The sequence below is a fragment of the Chiloscyllium punctatum genome, chromosome 9 (assembly GCF_047496795.1).
Source record: "Chiloscyllium punctatum isolate Juve2018m chromosome 9, sChiPun1.3, whole genome shotgun sequence".
NCBI lineage: Eukaryota > Metazoa > Chordata > Chondrichthyes > Orectolobiformes > Hemiscylliidae > Chiloscyllium > Chiloscyllium punctatum.
The window spans coordinates 112,809,910-112,834,158 of NC_092747.1; the positions used below are offsets into that span (position 1 = coordinate 112,809,910).

Sequence of the window (24,249 nt, forward strand, 5' to 3'; positions counted from 1 at the left end):
TCTATCTTTCTAAAAATAGATAATGCGGAACACATTGACACATGCCCGTTTTTAAAGAGCAAAACTGATAAAGGAACTTAAATGAAAACATGTACTTTGAACAAAACAAATGAAAACTCTTGAAAGGAACCCTGATGTTGTCAGTGTGTCTCAGACACACTGCTTCTCACAGGAGAGATGCAAGTAATCCTCTTCTGAGAGTTGAGTTCACTTTGGACCCAGAGATACTGTAGGATTTGTGCTGTCACAGAAGGCCTGTTGTTGAATGGAGAGGAATGAGCTGTCACTTTAGCCCTGTTACATCATTAAAAAATAACTTTTCCAGTTACCAAGATAACCAATTAAATACCTCTATCTATACCAGGCTGTTAAACAGAAAGATGAATTAACTACTGAAGACAATTGTTGATTTATTATCAACACCTATTCAATAAGGATGAATCAGAAATACGGTAGAAGTGTTTGTCTTTCTAAACACCCCAAATTATACACTCATTCTCTTCAGTAAAAGAGGGAAACGTGGAAATTTCTCTGCAGCAATTGACTTTTTGAAAACTAAAACTTTGGCTAATGCATTACTCTTGAAGGCAAAGGGACAAAGCGTAGGATGTTCTGGCACATGTGGCCAAGTCTCTAGTCATGAGTGGTTGTCTCTGAAGTCTTGTAGACCCAACTTGCTGAGGAATTACAATCTTGAGATGTTCGTTCTATCACAATTTTTCAAGTAGATTTTATCCTGAACTGATGGAGAACTTTTTTCTTTTCAGAAACGGGAGGGATGAGATGGACAGTTTGTTCTTAGAAGGTTGTCCTCCAATTCAACCAAATAAAACTAAGATCCTTCTCCAAGCCAGTCACTATAGAAATCAGCACAACCGAGGTCTACAGCAAAGCAAGCAGTCATCACCAGTCATTTGATCTCAAGGAAGCTTCATTTCGAAAAAGACCCCAGTGTTTATAGTAATCTTGCAATGATTTCTGCTAAACAACTCACTCTAGCTAGGCCCACAAAACCTGAAATAAATTATTTTCTCTGTAAACCTTAAAAAATATGCTGGTAAGTCCTTGGAGCAATATTAAATACACTGTGGCTTCATGGCACTATTTTATAATCTAACTAGGTCTAAGGGTGTAGGAATTTAATCATCGAGTCATACAGCACGGAAACAGACCCTTCGGTTGCTGAACATTATCCCAAACTAAGCTGGTCACACCTGCCTGCTCCTATAGCATCTGTTGTACACTGCCTGATAATCAATTTTATTAAAGTTAATGGAATTGAAGTGAAAAATGCCTCTTGTTAGTTTAAAGACACAGATTACATTTCAAAAGCTCAACTTGGCAGGGGATTTAAGTCTGAGACAGAGAGGGAGCTAAGTCTGTTTATAATGTGGCCAATTTCTATGAGGTAAATGCATGGAAACAGCTGCCTGCTGATGGAAGTGTAAAACAGAGAATTGGATATAGAAGCTAATGCGTATTTTCACATTTCCAGTGAACAGGGAGCTTTGCAAAATGTATGTGTTTCCCCTGACATTCTGATCACAATTCCAATTTCCTCTGTGGGCATCAGGTTTGTTAAATTAAACTGAATGGTTCTTTGAGATAAAGTCATACAGTCAGACAGCATGGAAACAGACCCTTCGGTCCAATTAGTCCATGCCAACGATGTTCCCAAATTAAACTAGTTCCACTTGCTTGCCTTTGGCCCATATCCCTCCAAGCCTTTCCTTTTCATGTATGTAATCAAATGTCTTTTAAAAGTTGTAATTGGATCTGCATCCACCACTTCATCTGGCTGTTCATTTCACACACGAACCTCTTTCTGTGTGAAAACATTGCCCCATGTCCTTTTTACAACTTCCTCCTCACTAAAAATGTATGCCCTCTAGTTTTGTATTTCCGCACCAGAGGGAAAAGGACCTTTGCTCTTCATCTTCTCTGTGCCCCTCATTATTTTACAGCTAAGAATCACACAACACCAGGTTATAGTCCAACAGGTTTATTTGGAAGTCTAAGCTTTTTGAAAATTGTTCAGTGCTGTTCAATATATCACATCAGTGTATGACACTATGATCTTGTGTTATAAATTCTGTGTCCTCTGATCCTACTCCACTAACTATCTGGTAAAGGGGCAGCATTTTGAAAGCTAATACTTCCAAATAAACCTGTTGGACTATCACCTGGTGTCACGTGATTTTTAATTTTGTTCACCCCAGCCCAACACTGGCACCTCCACATCATTATCTTATAATCCTCTATAAGGTCACCCCTCAACCTACTACGCTTCAGTGGAAAAAGTTGCAGCCTGTCCAGCCTAGTTTTCTAACTCAAGACCTCCAGTCCTGACAACATCCTTTTATTTGAGTTTATTTGAGAGGGTTTTTGTTAACTGCATTTCAGGCATCACTGCAAGGAACACAAATAGTTAACTTTGTTTCAAAACTTGGACAGGGTATTAAGTCGAGCATCAATGCCAGGTAATTAGACTTATTGTTATCTCAACATTAAAACTCATAAATTACCTTTGGCAGTTGTCCAACATTCTTGTGTTTCATCTTGGCACCTAACTTTACGGCTTTACCATGAGCTGTGTGAACTTCTCAGAACACAACAGGCTTGAGTTATCAGGGAAGGAAGGAGGCCATTTGGCCTATTAATTCCATGCCAGCACTGCAGAGTAATACAGTCAGCCCCATTTCCACACTTTATCGATGGTGAACTAGGAGTTTATTTCCCTCGTATGCCTCTGCAGTTTCCTTTAATAATCATAGATTTTCTGTTTCCAGCGTATTTAGAGAAGACATGTTCCAAATCAATACTATTCACTGAGTGAGTACTGCATATCAAAGGGTAATTTCTGAGGGAGTGCTGCACTGTCAGAGGATCAGTACGAAGGGAATGCTGCACTGTCAGTTGATCAGTGCTGGGGAGTGCTGCACTGTCAGAGGGTCAGTGCTGAGGGAGTGCTGCACTGCCAGAGGGTCAGTGCTGAGGGAGTGCTGCACTGTCAGAGGGTCAGTACTGAGGGAATGCTGCACTGTCAGTTGATCAGTGCTGAGGAAGTGCTGCACTGTCAGAGGGTCAGTACTGAGGGAGTGCTGCACTGTCAGAGGGACGGTGTTGAGGGAGTGCTGCACTGTCAGAGGGTTAGTACTGAGGGAGTGCTGCACTGTCAGAGGGTCAGTGCTGAGAGAGTGCTGCACTGTCAGAGGGTCATTGCTGAGGGTGTGCAGCACTGTCAGAGGTTCAGTGCTGAGGGAGTGCTACACGGTCAGAGGTTCAGTGCTGAGGGAGTGCTACACGGTCAGAGGGTCAGTACTGAGGGAGTGCTGCACTGTCAGAGGGTCAGTACTGAGGGAGTGATGCACTCAGAAGCATCGTGCTGAAGGAGTGTTGCACTGTTGATGTTTGGTCTGTTACAAATATGGAAAGTGTGTCCTAAAGCAGTGTTGCTCTGACAGTGCTGTGTCGATATTTATATTGGAAGGTACATTCTTCCGAATTATCAATTAGTAATTCAGCAAGATATACGATACAACTTTCCAACAGGCAAGTTTGGCCATTGGATCGATGTTTGAATTGGCGGTTGGACAGATGTATGTAACCTATATCTGCCAAGGTACAGCAGAAGATTGAATCTGTAAACAATTATTTCATATCCCAGTCTTTCTTTTGTTTGTTGTTTTGCTCTTAACATTTCTATTGAGGGATTTTATTGTTGTGGCTCTTGTATGTCTGAAGGAGACATTGAGACCTTTAAATGAATGATTCCTTGTTCGACAAAGGTGTTTGAAATGTATTGCGTATTTAATTTCAAAACATAGATATCTCATTCAGCGTTTGATTGTTGCTGCGTCTCCTCCCTTTTTCTGCATGGCACTTGTCTTGTGGCTAATCCTATTGTCCTGTCACGCATCCAAAATAGTTTTGGAGGGAATCCAAATGTTACCTGAATGTTGAAGGTTTCTTGAGTTATTCTTCTCAATTGTTTGTCTTTCTAGTGCTGTCCAGCAGGATTCATGTTCTCTACGTTTCCTCCGTTTGTTTTAATGTTGTTCAAATATAGAACTCAGTTGTGGAAATATGTGTTACCACATTTTGGGTGATGATGCAGCTGGGTTTAAATGTCTGAAAACTCTTCTGTCCAATACAAAACATTGTAAGTTCCAGAAAGAATTTGGTATGCTTAGGTTTTTGTTTGAAAGAGTTTGTTAGTTATTGTTGTCTTTGAGGTTGTTAGTTTGGCAATGGAAATGCCCTAACTGAATATTATTTTATTCAAATTCCTGATGCCTGTATCCTTTCCTATCGCTGTAAACTCCAGCTTTAGCATGTTCTAAGGTCTCTGCTTCCTCTGATTCTGGGTGTCATGATTATTCCTGATGTTATTCATTTCAGCACTGCTATTGTGCATTCAGATGTCCATGTTCTGAGCACTTGAATTTCTTACTTGAAGCTCTCTACATCTTACTTCCTTTAAGATGTTCCTTGACTCGTTTCACCATGCTTTGCTCTCCTGTCCTGCTAGTCCTTGATACAGCTTGGAAAATTTGTCTAGTAATCGCTGCTAATATGCACTTTGCAACATTTTACCACATTTTCCTTGTTAAAATTGGATGGTCTATGGAGTCATAGAGTCATAGAGATATACAGCATGGAAACAGACCCTTCAGTTCAACTTGTCCTGCCGACCAGATATGCTAAGCAAATACAGTCCCATTTGCCAACATTTGGACCATATCCATCTAAACATTTCCTATTCATATACATATACAGATGCCTTTTAAATGGTGTAATTTTATCAGCCTTCACCACTTCCTCTAGCAGCTCATTCCATACATGCACCACCTTCTGTGTAAAAATGTTGTCCCCTTAGGTCCCTTTTAAATCTTTCCCCTCTCACCTTAAACCTATACCCTCTATTTTTGGACTCCCCACCCCAGGCAAAAGACCTTATCTATTCACCCTATCCATGCCCCTCATGATTTTATTTACCTCTATAAGGTCATCCCTCAGCCTCTGACGCTGCAGAGACAATAACCTCAGTCTGTTCAGCCTCTCCCTTTAGCTCAAACCCTCCAACCCTGGCATGATCCTTGTAAATCTTTTCAGAACTCTTTCAAATTTCACAATATCCTTCCTATAGCAGGAAGGCCAGAATTGTAAGCAATATTCAAAAAGTGGCCTAACCAACGTCCTGTACAGCCAGAACATGACTTCCCAACCCCTGTAGTCAATGCACTGACCAATAAAGATAGTCATGCTAAATGTCTTCTCCACTATCCTATCCACCTGTAACTCCACTTTCAAAGAATTATGAACTTGCAGTCTAAGGTCTATTTGTTCAGCAACACTTAGCTTTAAGTCCTGCCCAGAATTGACTTTTGAAAATGCAGCACCTCACATTTACCTAAATTTTACTCTATCCGATACTCCTCAGCTCATTGGCCTATCTGATGAAGATCATGTTATACTCTGAGGTAACCTTTTTCACTGTACACTACACCTCCAATTTTAGTGTCAGCTGCAATCTTACTAACCATTCCTCCTACGTTCACAAACAAATCATTCATATAAATAATGAAAAGCAGTGGACCCAGCACCGATCCTTGTGGCGCACCACTGGTCACAGGCTTCCAGTCTGAAAAGCAATCCTCCACTACCATCCTCTATCTACTACTGTATCTGTATCTAAAAAACTAGTTCTCCCTCTCTTCTATGTGCTCTAACCTTGTTAACTAGTCCACCATGAGGAACCTTGTCGAGTGCCTTATTGAAGTCCATATAGATCACATCTACTATTCTGCCCTCATCAATTCTCTTTGTTACTTATTCAAAAAGCTCAATCAAGTTTGTGAGACATGATTTCCCATGCACAAAGCCGTATTGACTATCCCCAATCAGTCCTTGCCTTTCCAAATACAGGTACAGGCTGTCCCTCAGGATTCCTTCGACGTCCCCATTGACGTCAGGCTCACTGGCCTATAGTTTCCTGGCTTGTCCTTACCGCCTTTCTTAAACAGTGGCACCACGTTAGCCAACCTCCAGTCTTTCAGCACCTCGCACGTGGCGATCGATGATACAAATATCTCATGATACAGGCATCTCAGAGGGATTGCAGGAATGTGGGGTGTTAATCTGTACTTTTGTCGATGCCCCACTCCCTGCTGGCAGAAGAGAAGTTTGCTTCTTGACTGTTTCAGATTATTGCACTTTGTTGTCCAGACTAGATAGAAGTACAGTACAGAAATGGCATGTTCAATTCAATGTTGTTAGTGTTGATTCTCTTCATTACTAGTACCAAATCTACCTCTGTCTATAAGTTCCTTTAACTCTCGTTCTTTTAACTACCTGTTTAACCTGCCATTAAATGTTGAAGTGCTCTGATTCAGTCATTCATTCTGGTTGTGAGGCTCACAGCCTTATAACCGTGCCCCTGCTCCTACTCTTCAAACTCTTACATCTTCTAGTATATCTGTGATCCAGGGAAATAGTCTGTTTCGATATTTATTTTGTCCTATCCTTTTAAAGTAAATGCAAATATCCGACTGCTTCTCTTAAAAGCAAAATACTGCAGATGCTCCGAATCTGAAATAAAAAAACAAAAATTGCTCGCGATACTGAGCAGGTCAGGTAGCATCTGTGGAGCGAGAAATCAAAAGTTAACATTTCAAGTCAATGTCAAGATTAGAGTGGTGCTGGAAAAGCACAGCAGGTCAGGCCGCATCCGAGGGGCAGGAAAATCGACGTTTTGGGAAAAAGCCCCTCACCAGGAATGAAGGGCCCAAAACGTCGATTTGCCTGCTCCTCAGATGCTGCCTGACCTGCTGTGCTTTTCCAGCACCACTCTAATCTAGACCCGGATCTCCTGCAGTACTCACTTTCACCTTGTTGATTTCAATTCAATGACCTATCATTGATCATTGACAAGTCATCAGCCTGAAATTTGAATTCTTGTCACTTTCCACAGATGCTGCCTGAGGTGCTGAAAATTGTCAGCCTTGTTTGTTTTCTGATTACCTCTTAATTGTCCTGACGCAAACAACTTCTTAGGTCAAAAGGTCTTTCAGCCCTGACAAACTAACTGGAAGGTTTCTGCTCTATTATTGTGATGAAGTCTTCTTCGTTTTGCATTAAGTTTCAAATTATTTTTCTCTTTCTGTTCAATTTATCACCGAGTTTCATTTGCATCAAATCCTTTTTCTCAGAGATTTGATTCATTGGTCACTGGTTGATATATGTTGGAACACTGTGATAATGTGAAATTTATAACGGATAATATATCATACATATATGTAATGGGTACAGTTGTGACCTTTAAAAGGCATTTAGATAAGAATTATTTGGAGAGATATGGGCCAAGAGCAGGCAGGTGGAACTGGTTTAGTTTGGGATTATGGTTGGCATGGACTGGTTGGACCGAAGGGTCTGTTTCCAATATGTATGACTTTATGACTCTTTTGTACTTCATATTGCTTGAATGACGTAAACTTGAGAGATTATCATATAATCCCTACAGTGCAGAAAGAGGCCATTTGGTCCATTGAGTCTGCACAGGCCCTGCGAAGAGCATCCCGTCCATAAGCACTCCCCTACATTTCCCCAGCTAATTCAGCGAGCCTGTACATCCATGGACACTGTGGACCATTTAGTGTGGCCACTCCACCTACCCTGCACATCTTTGGACTGTGGGAGGAAGCTGGAGCACTCAGAGGAAACCTACACAGATAATCATCCAAGGATTGTGAGGGACTGTGACCACTGTGCCAACCTAAGGAAGTTTTAAGTTTCGTAAACCAAGTTTTGAAATGGTTTCTTTCGACTGAAGATTGGAGATTTTTTTTGTTAACACAACTGGTTGTAGCTACTTGCTTTGCTACAGACATTGCTGGGGCTTGTTTTGAACAGTGACTGGCTTGAAGAGGATTTTGTTTTATTTGGCTAGTTTGGAAGAAGCCTGTATTGAACAGATTGAGCCCAGTGTGGGGGAGAGATTGAGCCCAGTGTGGGGGAGAGATTGAGCCCAGTGTGGGGGAGAGATTGAACCTAGTACAGGGGGAGATTGTGCCCAGTGTGGGGAGAGATTGAACCCAGTGCGGGGGAAGCTCATGCCCAGTGCTCGTGTGGTGGAGAGAGTGAACCCCTGGGTAGAGATTGAGCCCAGCGTACGGGAGAGATTGAACCAGGTGTGGAGGAGAGATTGAGCCCAGTGTAGGGGAGAGATTGAGCCCAATGGGGGTGGAGATTGAACCCAGTGTGGGGGAGAGACTGAGCCGAGTGTGGAGGAGAGATTGAACCCAGTGTGGTGGAGAGGTTGAGCCCAATGGGGGTGGAGATTGAACCCAGTGTGGGGGAGAGATTGAGCCCAGTGTGGGGGAGAGATTGAGCCCAATGGGGGTGGAGATTGAACCCAGTGTGGGGGAGAGATTGAGCACAGTGTGGGGGAGAGATTGAACCCAGTGTGGGGGAGAGATTGAGCACAGTGTGGGGGAGAGATTGAACCCAGTGTGGGGGAGAGATTGAGCCCAGTGTGGGGGAGAGATTGAGCCCAATGGTGGTGGAGATTTTGAGCCCAGTGCGGGGGGTGATCGAGCCCAGTGTGGGGGAGAGATTGAGCCCAGTGTGGGGGAGAGATTGAGCCCAGTGTGGGGGAGAGAGTGAGCCCTGTGTGTGGGGAGATTGAGCCCAGTGCGGGGGGTGATCAAGCCCAGTGCGGGGGAGAGATTGAACTCAGTGCGGGGGGAGCTCATGCCCAGTGTGGGGGGGAGGGGGGGGGTATGGAGAGAGTGCTGGGAAAGAGATTGAACCCAGTGTGGGGAGAGATTGATCCTGTGTGAGGGGAGATCGAGCCCAGAGCGGGGGAAGCTCGTGCCCAATGTGGGGGGAGATCGAGCCCAGTATGGGGGAGAGATTGAACCCAGTAGGGGGGGGAGATCAAGCCCAGTGTTTGGGGGGGGAATGGATAGATTAATGAATGGTTCGTGTTCAGTGTGGGGATGTGGGGGTGTGGAGAGATATAGCCCAGTGTGGGGGGAGATCGAGCCCAGTGCAGGGGGAAATCGAGTCCAGTACGGGGGAGGGGGGGGGGAAGAGGGGAGATCAAGCCCAGTGCAGGGGGAAATCGAGTCCAGTACGGGGGGGGGGCGCGGAATTGAACCCAGTGTGGGGGGAGATCGAGCCCAGTGCGGGGGGAGATCGAGCCCAATGTGGGGGAGAGATTGAATCCAGTGTGGGGGGAGATCGAGTCCAGTGCGGCGGGGGGGAGATTGAATCCAGTGTAGGGGGCGATCGAGCCCAGTGTGGGTGGAGATTGAGCCCAGTGCAGGGGGAGATCGAGCCCAGTCTGGAGGAGAGATTGAACTCAGTGCAGGAGGAGCTCATGCCCAGTGTGGGGGGGTGGGTGGGTGAGAGATTGAATCCAATGCGGGGGGAGATCGAGCCCAGTGTGGGAGGGAGATCGAGCCCAGTCTGGGGGAGAGATTGAACCCAGTGCGGGGGCAGCTCATGGCCAGTGTTGGGGCTGGGGGGGGGGGGGGGGGGGGGGGGCGGAGGTGGGGGTTGGGTGGGTGAGAGATTGAACCGAGTGCGGGGGGAGCTCATGACTAGTGTGGGGGAGAGATCGAGCCCAGTGTGGGGGGAGATCGAGCCCAGTGCGGGGGAGAGATTGAGCCCAGTGTGGGGGGAGATCGAGCCCAGTGTGAGGGAGAGATTGAGCCCAGTGTAGGGGGAGATCAAGCCCAGTGTGGAGGTAGATCGAGCCCAGTGTGGGGGGAGATCAAGCCCAGTGAGGGCGGAGATTGAGCCCAGTGTGGAGGGGGGGGGGAGATTGAACCCAGTGTGGGGGGGGGGAGATGGGGAGATGAAGCCCAGTATGGGGGGTGGGGGGGGGGGGGGAGATTGAACCCAGTGTGGGGGGAGATCGAGCCCAGTCTGGAGAAGAGATTGAACTCAGTACAGGGGGAGATTGAACCCATGTGTGGGGGAGAGATTGAGCCCAGTGCAGGGGGAGATTGAACCCAGTGTGGGATTGAACTCTTGTGAGGAAAGCCTAGAGTGGAGCACGTGCAGGCCCATGGATAAATGAGGAATGTAATGCTAGACTTTTAACTATATTTTTTTATTTTTCTACTGTATAAAAAGAAGAACTGTAATGTTTAAGTTTTAACTTATTTCTTTATTTTTCTACTTTGTACCTAAGATTTTGTACCTTTGTACCCAAGATGGCGTCGGGAATGACGACTTTTCACAGTACTCCTGTACCCGTGACAATAAAATCTATTTCTAATTCCACTGATCATGTACATTAAACCAGCATTATATCTTTGTTGAATAATTTTGGTTTTGTAATAAATCATAATTGTATTTATGAATAAACCTGGTTGATAGATCTTTATGTTTTCCAGCTGATTGAGGTAAACTATTTAATAAATAATCTTGGTAGCTGGAAAAAATAACTTTATTTTACGCCATGACCTGTCGAGTGATGGTACCCTCCTCCACTCTCAGATGTAATGGCTGTGTCTGGCATGTTCTCCTATCTGCCTGTGATTTCGTTGAATTGGAGTGCAGTATCTAGCACATGCTTCTGTGTGGGAATCTCTCAAACGCTGACTCTATCTTTGTTGTTCCCAATCAAGTGTAAGTTATCAGAGTATAGAGACGAAAATCAACTTTTTCCAATGTGAGGCTTGCTGTTCATTCCATTGCTGGGATTCGTTCAGGAGTCTGTATCTCATGCACCAGAAGTGAGCTCACAGTCTGCATTTCGCTGAAGGAAGCTTACATAACAAGGCGTTTGTACTGTACGCTAGAGAGTGAATTGTCAAGTTGCATGTATCAAAGTAAGTGCAGAGACTACTCTAATACAAATCTCCATGCCACATCATTAGATGAGGGTCATGCTTCTTGTGAACTCCATCATGCCTCATTGTCCAGATTTTCCATTCTTGTGTACTCCATTGCCAACTGCCATTGAATCATGCCCAATTCTCTGGGCGAAATCTTGAGATCAGCAGTTGTTTCATCAGCTGCTTTGTTCAACCTCTGCCTCTGAGTCATTGTTGGTTTTGCTCTGGCTGTAGTTCAGGTTTCTGATGTAGCAAACAGACGTGCTTGTGGGACATGAGAGTCATCAATACTCTGTCGCCCTCAAGTGCAACACCTCTGGCAGAGAACCTTCCGGAGTCTTAACAGCATATAATGTCAGCTGGTGTAACCATAACCTAGGAACAGGTGAAGGACTACATCACCAATGGGTGTGAAGGTGCTGATTAATCACTTGTGTCTGCCCCCTTCCAGACTGTCACTGACCATCACAGCATTCGATTGACCTCAATGAGAAGAATATGAACTGTAGGGACAGGCTGGAGAAGGCAGGGGCTATTTTCCCTGGAGGGTCACAGGCTGAGGGGTGACCTTATAGAGGTTTATGAAATCATGAAGGGCAGGGATAGGGTAAATAGTCAATGTCTTTCCCCCAGGGTAAGGGAGTCCAAAACTAGAAGGCATAGGTTTACGGTGAGAGAGGAAAGATTTAAAAGGGACCTAAGAGGCAACCTTTTCATGGAGGGTGACATGCCAGAGGAAGTGGTGGAGGCTGGTACAATTACAGCATTTAAAAGGTTGGGTATAGGAATAGGAAGGATTTAGAGGGATATGGGCCAAAAGCTGGCAAACAAGACTAGATTCATGTAGAATATCTGGTTGGCATGGATGAGTTGGACCAAAGGCTCTGTTTCCATGCTGTACATCTCTATGACTCTATAAATTAACATTTCAAACCAAGTTTAAAAATGATAAAAAATGCCATATTGCATATAAAATTAACGAATCACCTCTGTGCATTCCCTCAGTGCCAGCCTGTTTGCTTTTGCCTGTTGTTGTGCTGCTATGTAGTGCTACCCAAATGGATGTAGCCTGGCTGGTGAAAGAATGCTAACTTGGGTGGGGAGAAGATTCCAGAAGGCCTTCAAGCATCTCTGGACTATGGCCCATTTTCAGGCAGTGCCATCCCAGCATGCATGGCAGGATTCTGGGCATACTGACAGGTACCAGCAGTGAGAGGGATGGAGTGGCATTTGGATAAACCACTTGCAGCAATATATCCAGGTTTCTCAGGGTCTGACTCCTAGCAATGACCTTCATGGTTGTCTGCTTCCATTATCTTTTGACTGAATGTTTACTTCAGGTCTGTAGTCCAGCTGGAAATTGCTCTGTCACAGAGGCCTCCACACCCCCCCCCACACGCAACCCGCAGCTCCCACACTCTCGTCACATACAGGTCAGCTTCTGTTCACCTACGACTCCCAGTCCCCCTCCCCTTTATGAGGTGTAGGACAGCCTGAAGGAGCAAAGACTTGCCTTTCGTGGTACAAGCCACTCCTGTTATTGGCCTTTGGCCTTTGGAAAATCGCTGGTGCTTGCAGCACTGGCTGTTTGTCGAGATTATTCACAGGAGCAGGAGCCTTGCATCTGCTCACAGGGGAAATGGACTTCAAATCCCATCTCTCTTTGTCTGTTTCTTGCTGTTTGTTTCTCTCTTTCTCTTCCGTCTCCAACTCTCTGGATCTATTTTTATCTTTCTTTGCTTCTTCCTCTTTCTGCTCGCAGTTTCTTTTACTGTATTTCTCTATCCCTCTTTCTCTCGTTGTTTTTCTCACATATTTTTGGATGTTGGAGTGGAGATTTGAGTCATATTGGAGTCCCCCTGGGTTTGTTAAGCACCTGTTTGCACTGTGGATCCTTCCTGTTGTAGAGGGAGTTTTCCCTGATCAAGGTAAAAAGGCAGTGAGCTTGTCAATGAGCTCAGCTGTTCAAGGTGAGACAAGTTAAAGGGTTATACCCTTGGGGGAGCTCTTTCGAAGTGTCTGCTTTGGGTGTAATTTCTGTACAGACTGTCACACAGGCTCCATGGTTACGTCTTATTTTTGAGGAGTGGCACTCATTAACCCAAATAGCTAGCAAAATAACCACAGCAGTTAAACGACATTAATTAGTTTCACTATAAATGTCTGCAAACTCTGGGCTGTGTATGTGTGAGAGTAATTTTATTTATGTTTCTTTTCCACCCACTTCAGTTTCTCATAAGTGCAACTGCCAAGTTTCTAATGAGCCACAAAAGAGTTTTGCTCCTTCCTTGCATTCTCTCCGATCTGGGGAAGCACCTTCATTTAGTCTGAAAATAGACAGACATTCATTTATAAAGGTGCCTACCACAATACACTCTATGACAACTTGTCTCAACATTGATTGAGGGTAAAATTTGGCCAGCACATTGGATGAGATATAACACAGAACAGTGCAGCACAGTACAGGCCTTTCAGCCCACGATGTTGTGCCGAGCATTTATCTTAATCTAAGGTTAACCTAACCTACACACCCACCAATTTACTTTGTCCATGTGCTTGTCCAGTAGTCGCTTAAATGTCCCTAATGTCTCTGACTCTGCTACCACCACTGGCAGTGTATTTCACACACCCACCACGCTCTACATGAAGAACCTACCTCTGAAATCTCCTCTATACCTTCCTCCAATTGCCTTAAAATTATCCCCTCATGACAGCCATTTCTGCCCTGGGGAAAAGTCTCTGGCTAGCTACTCTATCTATGCCTCTCATTACTTTGTACATCTCTATCAAGTCACCTCTCTTCCTTCTTCTCTCAAGTGTGTAAAGCCCGAGCTCACTCAACCTCTCTTCATACGACAACCCCTCCAATCCAGGCAGCATCCTGGTAAATGTGACCAGAACTGGACACAATATTCTGAGTGTAGTCTAACCAGGGTTTTATAGAGCTGCAGCAAAACCTTGCGGCTCTTAAACTCAATCCCCCTGTTAATGAGAACCAAAATACCATACGCCTTCTTAACAACCCTATCAACTTGGGTGGCAACTTTATGGGATCTAGGTACATGGACCCCTAGATCCTACTGTTCCTCCACACTGCCAAGAATCTTGTCTTTAACCCTATATTCAGCATTAAAATTAAGCCTTCCAAAATGAATCACTTCACATTTATCCAGGTTGAACTCCATCTGCCACTTCTCAGCCCAGCTCTGCATCCTGTCAGTGTCACACTGCAGCCTGCAACAGCTGTAACCTCAACACTATCTACAACACCATCGGCAAACGTACTAACCCACCCTTCCACTTCGTCATTCAAGTCATTTATAAAAACTACAAAGAGCAGAGGCCCAAGAACAGATCCCAGTGGGATCCCAGTGAGAACTCCAGGCAGAATACTTTCCATCCACGACCACTTACTATCTTCTTTCAGTCAGCCAATTCGGTATCCAGACAGCTAAATTTCCCTGAATCCCATACCTCCCGACTTTCTGAATAAGTCTACCATGGGGAATCTTATCAAATGCCTTGCTGAAATCCATGTACACCACATCCACTGCTCGGCCTTTGTCAACTTGTCTCGTCACATCCTCAAAGAACTCAATAAGGCTTGTGACTATCTTTAATCAAACTATGTTTTTCCAAATAGCTATAAATCCTAACTCTCAGAATCCTTTCCAGTACCTTGCTTACCACAGACGTTAGACTGACTGACATGTTAAACTGATTCCCTTGCCTTCTCTGGTGAATGTAAAAGAACTGAGGAGAGTATCCCCCACTGTCCTGTCCAACCAACATTGCAAACATGCATTATCTGATCATTATTACATTGCTGTTTAAGGGGTTTTGTTGTGTGCCAATTCGCTGCTGCATTTCTGATATTACAACAAAAGTAGTCACAGAACTTGAAAAGTACTTCATTGGCTGTTGAATGCTTTGGGATGTCCTGATGCCATGGTCTCTGCACTCCCTATCTCTGTAACCTTGTCCAGCTCCACAACCACCACAATCTCTGCAATCCTCCAACTCTGGGATTTTGCATGTCCCTGATTACCATTGCTGCCCATGCCTTCAAATGCCTAGCTCCTGAGCTTTGGAATTAACCAATCTCCTAGCCCTGAATCTCCCCACTCGTTGACCTATCTTTCCTTTAATCCACAGCTTTGAACGTTTCCTAACTTTTCTTTTCATGGTTCTGTGTCAAATTCTGTCTGATAATTGCTCTTTGATGCAAGTTGTTGTCAATATGTTCTGAATTAAGTTGGACCCTGATGGTCTGACATTTGAGGAAAGCACTCTTTCTGCCAATGTGCAATAGTAATTGTCATAACCGAAGTTTGTATTCTGGTTGTGTTATGGGATGGAGAGAACACAGCAGGGACGAATCCAGGCATTTTTTTGTCTCATCTGCACAGAGTTTGGGATCTCTGTGTAAAGTTCTGTAGAGAACAGCATGCTGTTGTTTTGATACCAGCGCTATTTACATGGCCTTTCCTCTTACCTTGCAGGAGAAGCGAAAAATATGCCTCCCTATCCTGGACCAAACAAGATGAGGGACTGCTACTGTACTGTCAATCTGGATCAAGAAGAGGTGTTCAGGACCAAAATAGTGGAGAAATCCTTATGGTATATGTTCTAATGCTACTGAATTTTAATTTCACTTCTACTTTTTTTTCCTACTGACAGTAAAATACTTTATCATTGTGTAAAACAATCAGAATGGCATTTCTACATTTGCTCAAATGATTCTCACTCTCTGAAACTTTTGGGATGTCCTGATGTCATGGCCTCTACACTCCCTATCTCTGTAACCTTGTCCAGCTCCACAACCACCACAATCTCTGCAATCCTCCAACTCTGAGCTTTTGCATGTCCCTGATTACTGGACTTACACATGGCCACATATCTCTATTTCGGTAATCTCTCCAGAATTAAATGAATACAGATGTTTTGGAAGGTTGGAAGAGGTTCACAGAGAGGAAAGTCTAAGTTGATGTGGTTTATGGTTTTCGATGTTAACTCAAGCAACATATACTACAGATAGTTGGGTTCTTGATGGGTCAGAGATCTTGAATTTCATTTACAACACTAACTTGTCTATAATGTGACAAACTTGCTCACAAAGCGTGGATTCTGTGATTAGTGATGTTCCTGTACATTACATACTGAAGGCATTATAATGACTCCATTGTCCAGAAAGAGTGAGTGAAGATGAGCTGCTTATCTTTATACTGAAAGGTCAGATGTCGTGAAGTCAATGCAGGCACATAACATTAAAGGTGTGTCACACAGATCTGTCTGATCTAGAATCCATACCATAATGCAGCAGAGGCCATGAGGGATTTGAATGTAGAGATGAGAATTTTAAAATCAAGGCAGTGCTTGACCATGAGCCAATGTAGGTTAAGGAACATAGGAGTGAGGAGTGGATGGGACACGCTGAGAGATAATACATAGGCAACAGAGGTTTGTATGACCACATTTGTTTGGGGAATAGAGTGTAAGAGAGTAATTAGGAGTGTATTGGGACAGGCAGGTCTGGAAGTAGCAAAGACACCCGACAAGGATTTCAGCAGCAGAGGCAGGGGCAGATGTGAGTTGATGTAATGGCGGATGAAAAGAAGTATCTTAGTGATGGCACAGATATGTGGTCACAAGGTTGTCCCAGAGTCATAGATGACTTCAAGTTTATGAGCAGTGTGAGACAGTTGACTCAGAGAAAGATGGAGTTAGTGGTCAGGGAATGCAGTTTATAATCTAGACAGAAAACAATAGTTTTGGATTACACAAGGTTTTATGACCTTTCACTGTGGAATGCTGGGAACCAAGTCATTTCTGAATTTCTGAATTTTCTGGATTGTAGAATTATATTAGAAAGGCTAAGCATAGGTATATGTCACCAGAAAACATAGACATAAAAATCTACTTGAAGCACAACACAGTGATAAAACACCATAAAGCAGTAATAAAATTGTTTTACTTATCACACCACTGTATCTCCATGCTCCTATTTGAAAATTACTGTACTACAATGATGCCAACTACATCAAGGGTCTGCTAAAAACATTTCCAGCCAACTCGTGTTTCTGAACAATATATACCTGGACTGGAGAGATTATAGTAGATTTTATTTAAGGATGTTTTTGCTAAAAATAATGAAAGAAATCCTCTTTGACCAATCTCAAGTGACCACATAGAGCAGATCTATATGAAATGTAAATTCACTAGCCTTCCATATGACGTCATTTCTGCCCCAGCGAGCTAAGGCTGGATTTAATTCAGTGACAGTGGTGAGGTCTCAGTGGGCGATAACCTGAGCTTACAAAGCTGAGACAGGCACCTGGTTGGTTTCTTTACGTTGTCTAGATTTCCAACCCAAAAACAACTGTTGAACTTTAAAATTCAGGTAGATTCGTCATTAAAATATGTTGTGATGATTTTTAAAAAAATGTTTGTTAATGGCCGCAAAAGTGGGATATCCACTTTCGAAATTTTGGCTGTCCAATCATTTGTGAGCTTCAGTATTTTAATTTCCTTGATTTTACCTGATTAGTACCCAATGCAATTAAATTGAAGAATGCTGCGACAGATTCTGCTGACGTTTACCCAGTATGGAGCTTGTTGTGATGTATCTGACGTCTAGTATGCAGTTTGAATAATCTGCATCATTTTCCTGTTAGGATGAATGGGAAAGCACATCTGATCTTGCAATGAATTAGAAGGAAGCACCTGCGTACCATTTCTGTCAAATTTAGAACAGTCCAACAGGTTTTGCATCCAATGAAGTATGATCGTAGAGAGGTTGCTATTACAACATGATCATGTCCTGATAATCTGTTTAATGATGTTGGCAGCAGGGAAATTACTAACCAGGATATTTTTCTTCTTCCAATAATGCTATGCTTTCTTTCACATCCAACTGAAAATGCAGATGAGTTTAATGTCTCATCAGAACGACTGCACCTCTGACAATGTAACTGTCCTTAGTACTGCACTTGTCAAATAAATTTTATGCTCACATTTTAGGATTGAGATTTGAACCAGCCACAGGAGGATTACTGCAGGGTCACAAGGAAGCATTCAGGCAATTACTGTGGATAAAACCATGATGCTTGTGATCCTTCTGAATAGCTTTACTGAAACATAATTCGTCTCTTATTAGAGAACTGAACTATCATTAAAATAAAGTCTGAAGTTAATTTTTTTTCTAACTTTGGTATAAACAAGTAAATTGAATGCTCATAATGGAGGGACATTACTTAAATGAATGGGTGAGTTGGGTCAGACTGGTTTATGTTCTAAAACTACAGTTGTCTGCACTTGGTCAAACATGTCTTCAGAACTAATGAAGATGAAGCAAGATCGATTTTGCAATTTGCAACTCTGACACAGGCCCTCATTTGACGGCAGCAAAGCATTGATATTTCAGCAACAGAGGCTGCTTTCTGTGCACCAGAGTATTCACCCAGGAAAATGAGTAACTGAGTCATCAGCTGGAGCCTGAATCAGACGCACTGACCTTGTGTTCCAAGTCCCGAGTCTCAGACCCCTCAGTGTCAGGAAAGCTTAGTCATCCCGTTTATGTTGAATAGAAAAGGAAAATCCCAATTGGTCCATCAAGGTCACACTCTGTGATGGCTGGAGGGAGGCAACAAGATGTTGCCTCACACCAAAGTAATCGCAAGGGAAAGAACAACTTTTATCTACATAATGACTTTAGTATCAAGAAACATCTTGTGGTATTGAGCAGAAACATTATAATCAAAGCCCATAAGTGGATATTTGGCCAGGTCAAGGGATGCATTTTAAAATGAGGTGGAAAGGTTTAGTGAGAAATTCACAAAGTTTAGTGCCAAGGCTACTGAAGATGCCAATTTCAAATCAGGAAAGGTCAGAGTTTGAGAAGGAGCTTTCGAGCTGGAGGAGATGGGAAGGGCCAAGGTCACCACAGAATTGAAAAAAAGTTTGAGAGTTTTTAAGCCACAGTGTTGCTTGAGTAGGAGTCAAGGCCAGCGAGCACAGGGGTGATAGTGGAACAGGACTTGCTGTGAGTTAAAGACCTGGAAAGGCAAAAAGTCCAGAAAAAAAACAAAAGTCTTTCCTGGGGACAAGTATCCTTGAAAATTTCTCTGTGACCTTCTCAGGCAGTCAGAGTACAAGAGATTGCACAAACCAAATTATCTAGAAAAAGGTTCTTGTGTATAATACAATCTCAGCTGCAGTCAGGAACCTGTCCAGCTCCCACCACACCCAGTGGCAACACATTCCGGAGGTTCACAACTCTCTGGGAATGGAAGACACACCCAACATCCAGTCTTATCCTTACATTTATCCCAGAATGTCTGACTTTATTCTTTTTTTATATAGCCATTGGGGATTTGAGGGATCCACCCCATTAAATTAATAGGTTTGAAAACTGAAGTCAGAAATTGGAACTGAGCGACACAAAGAGCTTTGTTGTTGCTCCAGCTGACAAAGACTGGAGTCTTCCTGTCATTCTCAGTGCTGGGAAAGTTAGGGCGAGACTTGAAGGGTGCCCACCTTTCACGTTTCCAGCTAATCTTAACTCGTAATGGAGCGTGATGAGCCAATTTCACACATCACTTACATCAAATTATTCAGTTCAAATCTCAGAGCGTTTTTAATTTGCTTCTCTGCCCTTTTGTTGTTGCAAAACTTCAAATCTTTGCAAGTGAGCATTCGAGGCTTTAATGAATAAAACCAGGGATTTGGTCTGTCACTCCTCCTTTCTGAAAAGATAATTCAGTGCCAGCATTTGAACAAGAGTCTCCCTTGACAAGTGAATAAGGACACTTTGCTTTTTTAGCTTTGCCAAATAAATATACAGAGTTTTTTTTATATTTGGTTTTGGTTGAGAAGCAAAGCAGAATTCTCTTACATTTGCTTGCAGCGCATTTAGAGCTGGTGAACTGAACAGGGATTTTTTTTTCACGTGTTACTGCTGAAGGTTTCTGTTACTTTAACTCCAGTGTGGCAGTGACTGACTATGTCCCAGTGCCCTGTCTTGGGAAATTCTGCTGCAGCAGGACAGTAGAAGTTGTGGCCAGGCTGTTTAAACCGGCCTGGTTGGTGGGGGTGGGGGTCCATTGTGAGTTCATTTGAGGATAGTTTCTATAGTTGAAAAATGTCATGCTGGAAAAACACAGCAGGCCAGGCAGCATCCGAGGAGCAGGAGAATCGACGTTTCGGGCATAAGCCCTTCTTCAGGAATGAGGCTGGTGTGCCAAGGGGGCTGAGATAAAGGGTAGGGCGGAGGGAGTTTGGGGGAGGGGCACTGGGAATACGATAGGTGGAAGGAGGTGAGGGTGAGGGTGACAGGCCGGAGAGGGGTTGGGGGCCAGAGAGGTCGGGAAGAAGATTGCAGGTCAAGAGGGCGGTGCTGAATCCGGATGGAGCTGTTTCCTCCTAAAAAAGTCTTGAGACTTCAGAGGGGCAATTGCCACTTCCAGTTTTTATTTGTGATGGGTATTAAGGATTGTGGAATAAAGCTGGGTAGTTGGAATTAATATACAGATCAGCCACGATCAAATGAAATGTCAGAACAGACCCAGTGGGCTGAATGGCCTCTTGTTTTCTAATGCTGAGTTAAGACAGAAAAATACAGTCAGTATCTGAGGGATGGGTTGAGAAGGGAGGGTCATGACCGTGCTACCAGGCAAAATCCGGATTCAGCATCACCTTCTTGACCTGCAATCTTCTTCCTGACCTCTCCGCCCCCACCCCCTCTCCGGCCTATCACCCTCACCCTCACCTCCTTCCACCTATCGTATTCCCAGCGCCCCTCCCCCAAATTCCCTCTGCCCTACCCTTTATCTCAGCCCCCTTGGCACACCAGCCTCATTCCTGAAGAAGGGCTTATGCCCGAAACGTCGATTCTCCTGCTCCTCGGATGCTGCCTGGCCTGCTGTGTTTTTCCAGCACGACGTTTTTCAACTCTGGTACTCCAGCATCTGCAGTCCTCACTTTCTTCAGGATAGTTTCTATAGACTAGGTGTGCATTTTCTCAACTAGGCACAATTAATGTATGACTTATTTGAAATGTTTACGATGATGTTCATTCGAGAGAAACTATGTCCTGTCCTGGGCTGGGCTCAGAACGAGGAGACACAACCTTAGAACGGGAAACTGGCCAAACAGGGTTATATCAAGAGACACTTTTTCACATAAGGGAGAATAAATGTGGAGCTGTTTCCCCCTAAAAAAGTCTTGAGGCTTCAGAGGGACAATTGCCACTTCCAGTTTTTATTTGTGATGGGTATTAAGGATTATAGAATAAAGCTGGGTAGTTGGAATTAATATACAGATCAGCCACGATCAAATGAAATGTCAGAACAGACCCAGTGGGCTGAATGGCCTCTTGTTTTCTAATGCTGAATTAAGACAGAAAAATACAGTCAGTATCTGAGGGATGGGTTGAGAAGGGAGGGTCATGGCTGTGCTACCAGGCAAAATACAGCACATTCTTGTCACGTGGGTAGGGGTGGACATTTTTAGTGCTTTTCCTAAGGTTTAGCTTCCAGCTTCTGGTCTCTAACAATGAACTGTAATCACCAGTAAATTAGCAATAAAGTTGCATTGTCGTTGTTCTTTACTGTGCTGGCACAACACCCTACAGCACTGCATATGCTGTAGATTACTTTAGAGGGGCAGCCAATATTCATGAGGCAAACTAAGCAAGCAAGTATTCACAACAGATGAAGTGGATGACTAGTTAAGCCTGTTATTTTTCAGGTTGCTTAAGGGAGTAATGATGGTCAGAATGTAAGGAGAACTCCCCAGTTCTTTGTCCCACTCATGGCCTGGAAACCTTTAATTCCCAGCTGACCATTCAGTGGGTGAGGAAAGTGGGGACGGGGTGAATGGGTAAAGGGAGACTCCGAAGCAGGGGAGGGCGTGGCAAGGTGAAGTAGGAAAAGAGGAAGTGGAAAAGCAGTGACCAAGGAGAGGGAGGAAAGGAGTGAAGGAGAAAAGGGATTGAGTAGAAGACGTTACTTCTCATAATCAATGATCCCCTATCTTATAATAACTCTAAAAATTACACGTTAAAATAGTTATTTTAGTCAACCTCTTCAGACATATTATAACACACCTCCCGGGCACGTGGCCTACCAGTGTGACACAAGGTTGTCTCAGCTTTTATAAAATTCTGGAGCTGTATATGGTTTTAACAGCGGGGTTTGTTGAATCATTTGCAGCCCTTGCACTCAGACTGGACCTTGCGATGAATACTAATTAATCACTGTCATGTGACACAGAAATTAATGCCAGATGCTGCAGTACACAAAGCCTCATTCTAACATTCAGCCATGGAACAAATACTTCCTAAATCCGTTCAACCCCTCCCTCCCTCCCTCACAGCATCTTTAACATTCATTCTGCGAGTTGCACGACCAACCTTACCAGCACTGTGGGGAATTTGTGATCTTGGATGATGTTCTTTCGATCACAAACAGCTGATGCATTGCTCAGGAACTCTGCTGAATGGTGGTGTTTATCAGCAATGTTTACCAAAATGACCCCCCCCCGTCCTCTGTGGTCAACTTCAAGGCACATCTATTCCTTCACAATAAAGGCAGACTGTCCAGTTGAGGCTGAGAGTTATAATGTTGATGCACAATACTAGAATGTGTTAGAATTATTTTTAATGGCGAAATATACATAAAAGATTAGCTTTCAACTTTAACTTATCAGCAAAGTTGGACCTGTCTCTTTAAGACACATTTTAAGGTGTATAGTGGAAGGATTTTCAAAACTCAAAGGCATGTTACAAGTGCGCTTTCTTGGGCCATGAAGTGGGACTTGAACTGGGAACCTCTGGCTCAGAAGCACGGGCACTACCCACTGCATTTTCTCCCTTCAGGGAAACTAGGAATGGGTAATGATTTGGAAGAACCGGTATTGGACTGGTGTGTACAAAGTTAAAAATTCACACAACACCAGGTTTTAGTCCAACAGGTTTAAATGAGCCTAACATCATATTCTAAGAATGAATAAGAACAATTCTGAATGAGGGCCTGATATGCTGGCCTGCTCTATCACATTACCACAGAAACTATTTCATATGTTTTATGTCTCTTGTTTTCCATAAGTTGGAATTAATCACAGTTTTAGTATCAAATGCGGGAACTTCATTGGCTGTTTTTCTTGCCGCTATCCATGTGACTCATAGACTGATACATTGCTACAGGTCACATGACTGACATGCAGCAATGAATGTGGCGCCTGAATACAGGTTCACAAAGCAGTTCGTTCCTTACTCTTTATGGAAAATATAACAGTTTACCCTTTTGATGAGACATTGAACTGAAGCTCTGTCTGTCCACTCGGCAAAAATTAAAGGTCCCACTGTTTTGATGACCAGAAGATAGGTCTCTTTAATTTCCTGCCAATATTTATCCCTCAACTATCACATTGCTGTTTGTGGGAACTCGCTATTCAGGTTTTGGCTGCTGTCTACGACATTGCATTGTGATTGTGGTTCAACAAATATATAATTAGCTGTAAAACTTTTCTGGAGGTCATGAGGGGTGTTATAAAAATGTATGTTTTTCTGATGGAACATATGAGAGAGGTTATTTTAATGGGGGTCAAATGACCATTTTCATCATTTTTAACTTTTCTTGTGTTGTTGAGATTCCCCGCTTGTCTCTGCCTTCATGAAGTTGGTTTCAAGTTTGTACAATTAGGAGTCAGATGTTCCAAGGCAAACACTGAAAAACTAAAGAGCCATCTGGGAGTCATGTGAAGTTTAAAGGATCAAACATGGAATATTTCTACTTTGAAGTTCTTTGAGCTGCGATTACTCTTTTGTAGCTATTCCCAGGTTTTGGCCTGTCAAGCCATAAGTGTTCCAGTGAGTGAGCATCTCACGATTGCTTTACATTGTTTGAATTTTATCATTGACTCGGTGTTGCCCAGAGTCCTGTCCAAATTGTATTTTGCTAAATCATTTTTTTGAGAATTGCTAAAAAGAGACCTGTTGCATAAGTTTTTTTGTCTTGCACTGATCTGAACTAATTCAAGAATGCAAAATTTCAAATGATCTCAGCAATCTATATTCCAGGGGAAAAGAGTGTAGATTGTCTGGCAAGTTGACAGTCAAATTGCCAAGCCATTGTCATGGGGAAAGCACTGAGGAACTATAGATCCTCTAAGCTGCTCAGCAATTCAGAAAAGGTGCAAAACTTGAACTTTTTTTTCATACCAAAATATATATTATTCATTTATAAAATCTGTAAGTGCATGCAAAGGTCTAATAGTTCTATACAGAGCAAAAAAACAACACATTGGCATTTGCTGTTCTTCAGAGCTTCCATGCAGTTGCAAAACAAAGCATTTTCTCCTGATGTAAAGAAACCTATTTACATTCCTTTTATGACAACGA

General features: G+C 43.4%; 1 protein-coding gene across 2 annotated transcripts in view; it reads left to right on the top strand.

Moving 5' to 3' along the window:
* The window catches only part of rasa3 (RAS p21 protein activator 3), a 185,687-nt gene that overhangs the window by 80,228 nt on the left and 81,210 nt on the right, over positions 1–24,249 (top strand). For both annotated transcript variants that reach the window (XM_072578089.1, XM_072578090.1), the window contains exon 2: positions 15,353–15,470. In XM_072578089.1, coding sequence (XP_072434190.1) covers positions 15,353–15,470 — 118 coding nt within the window. The remainder of the gene's footprint in view (positions 1–15,352; positions 15,471–24,249) is intronic.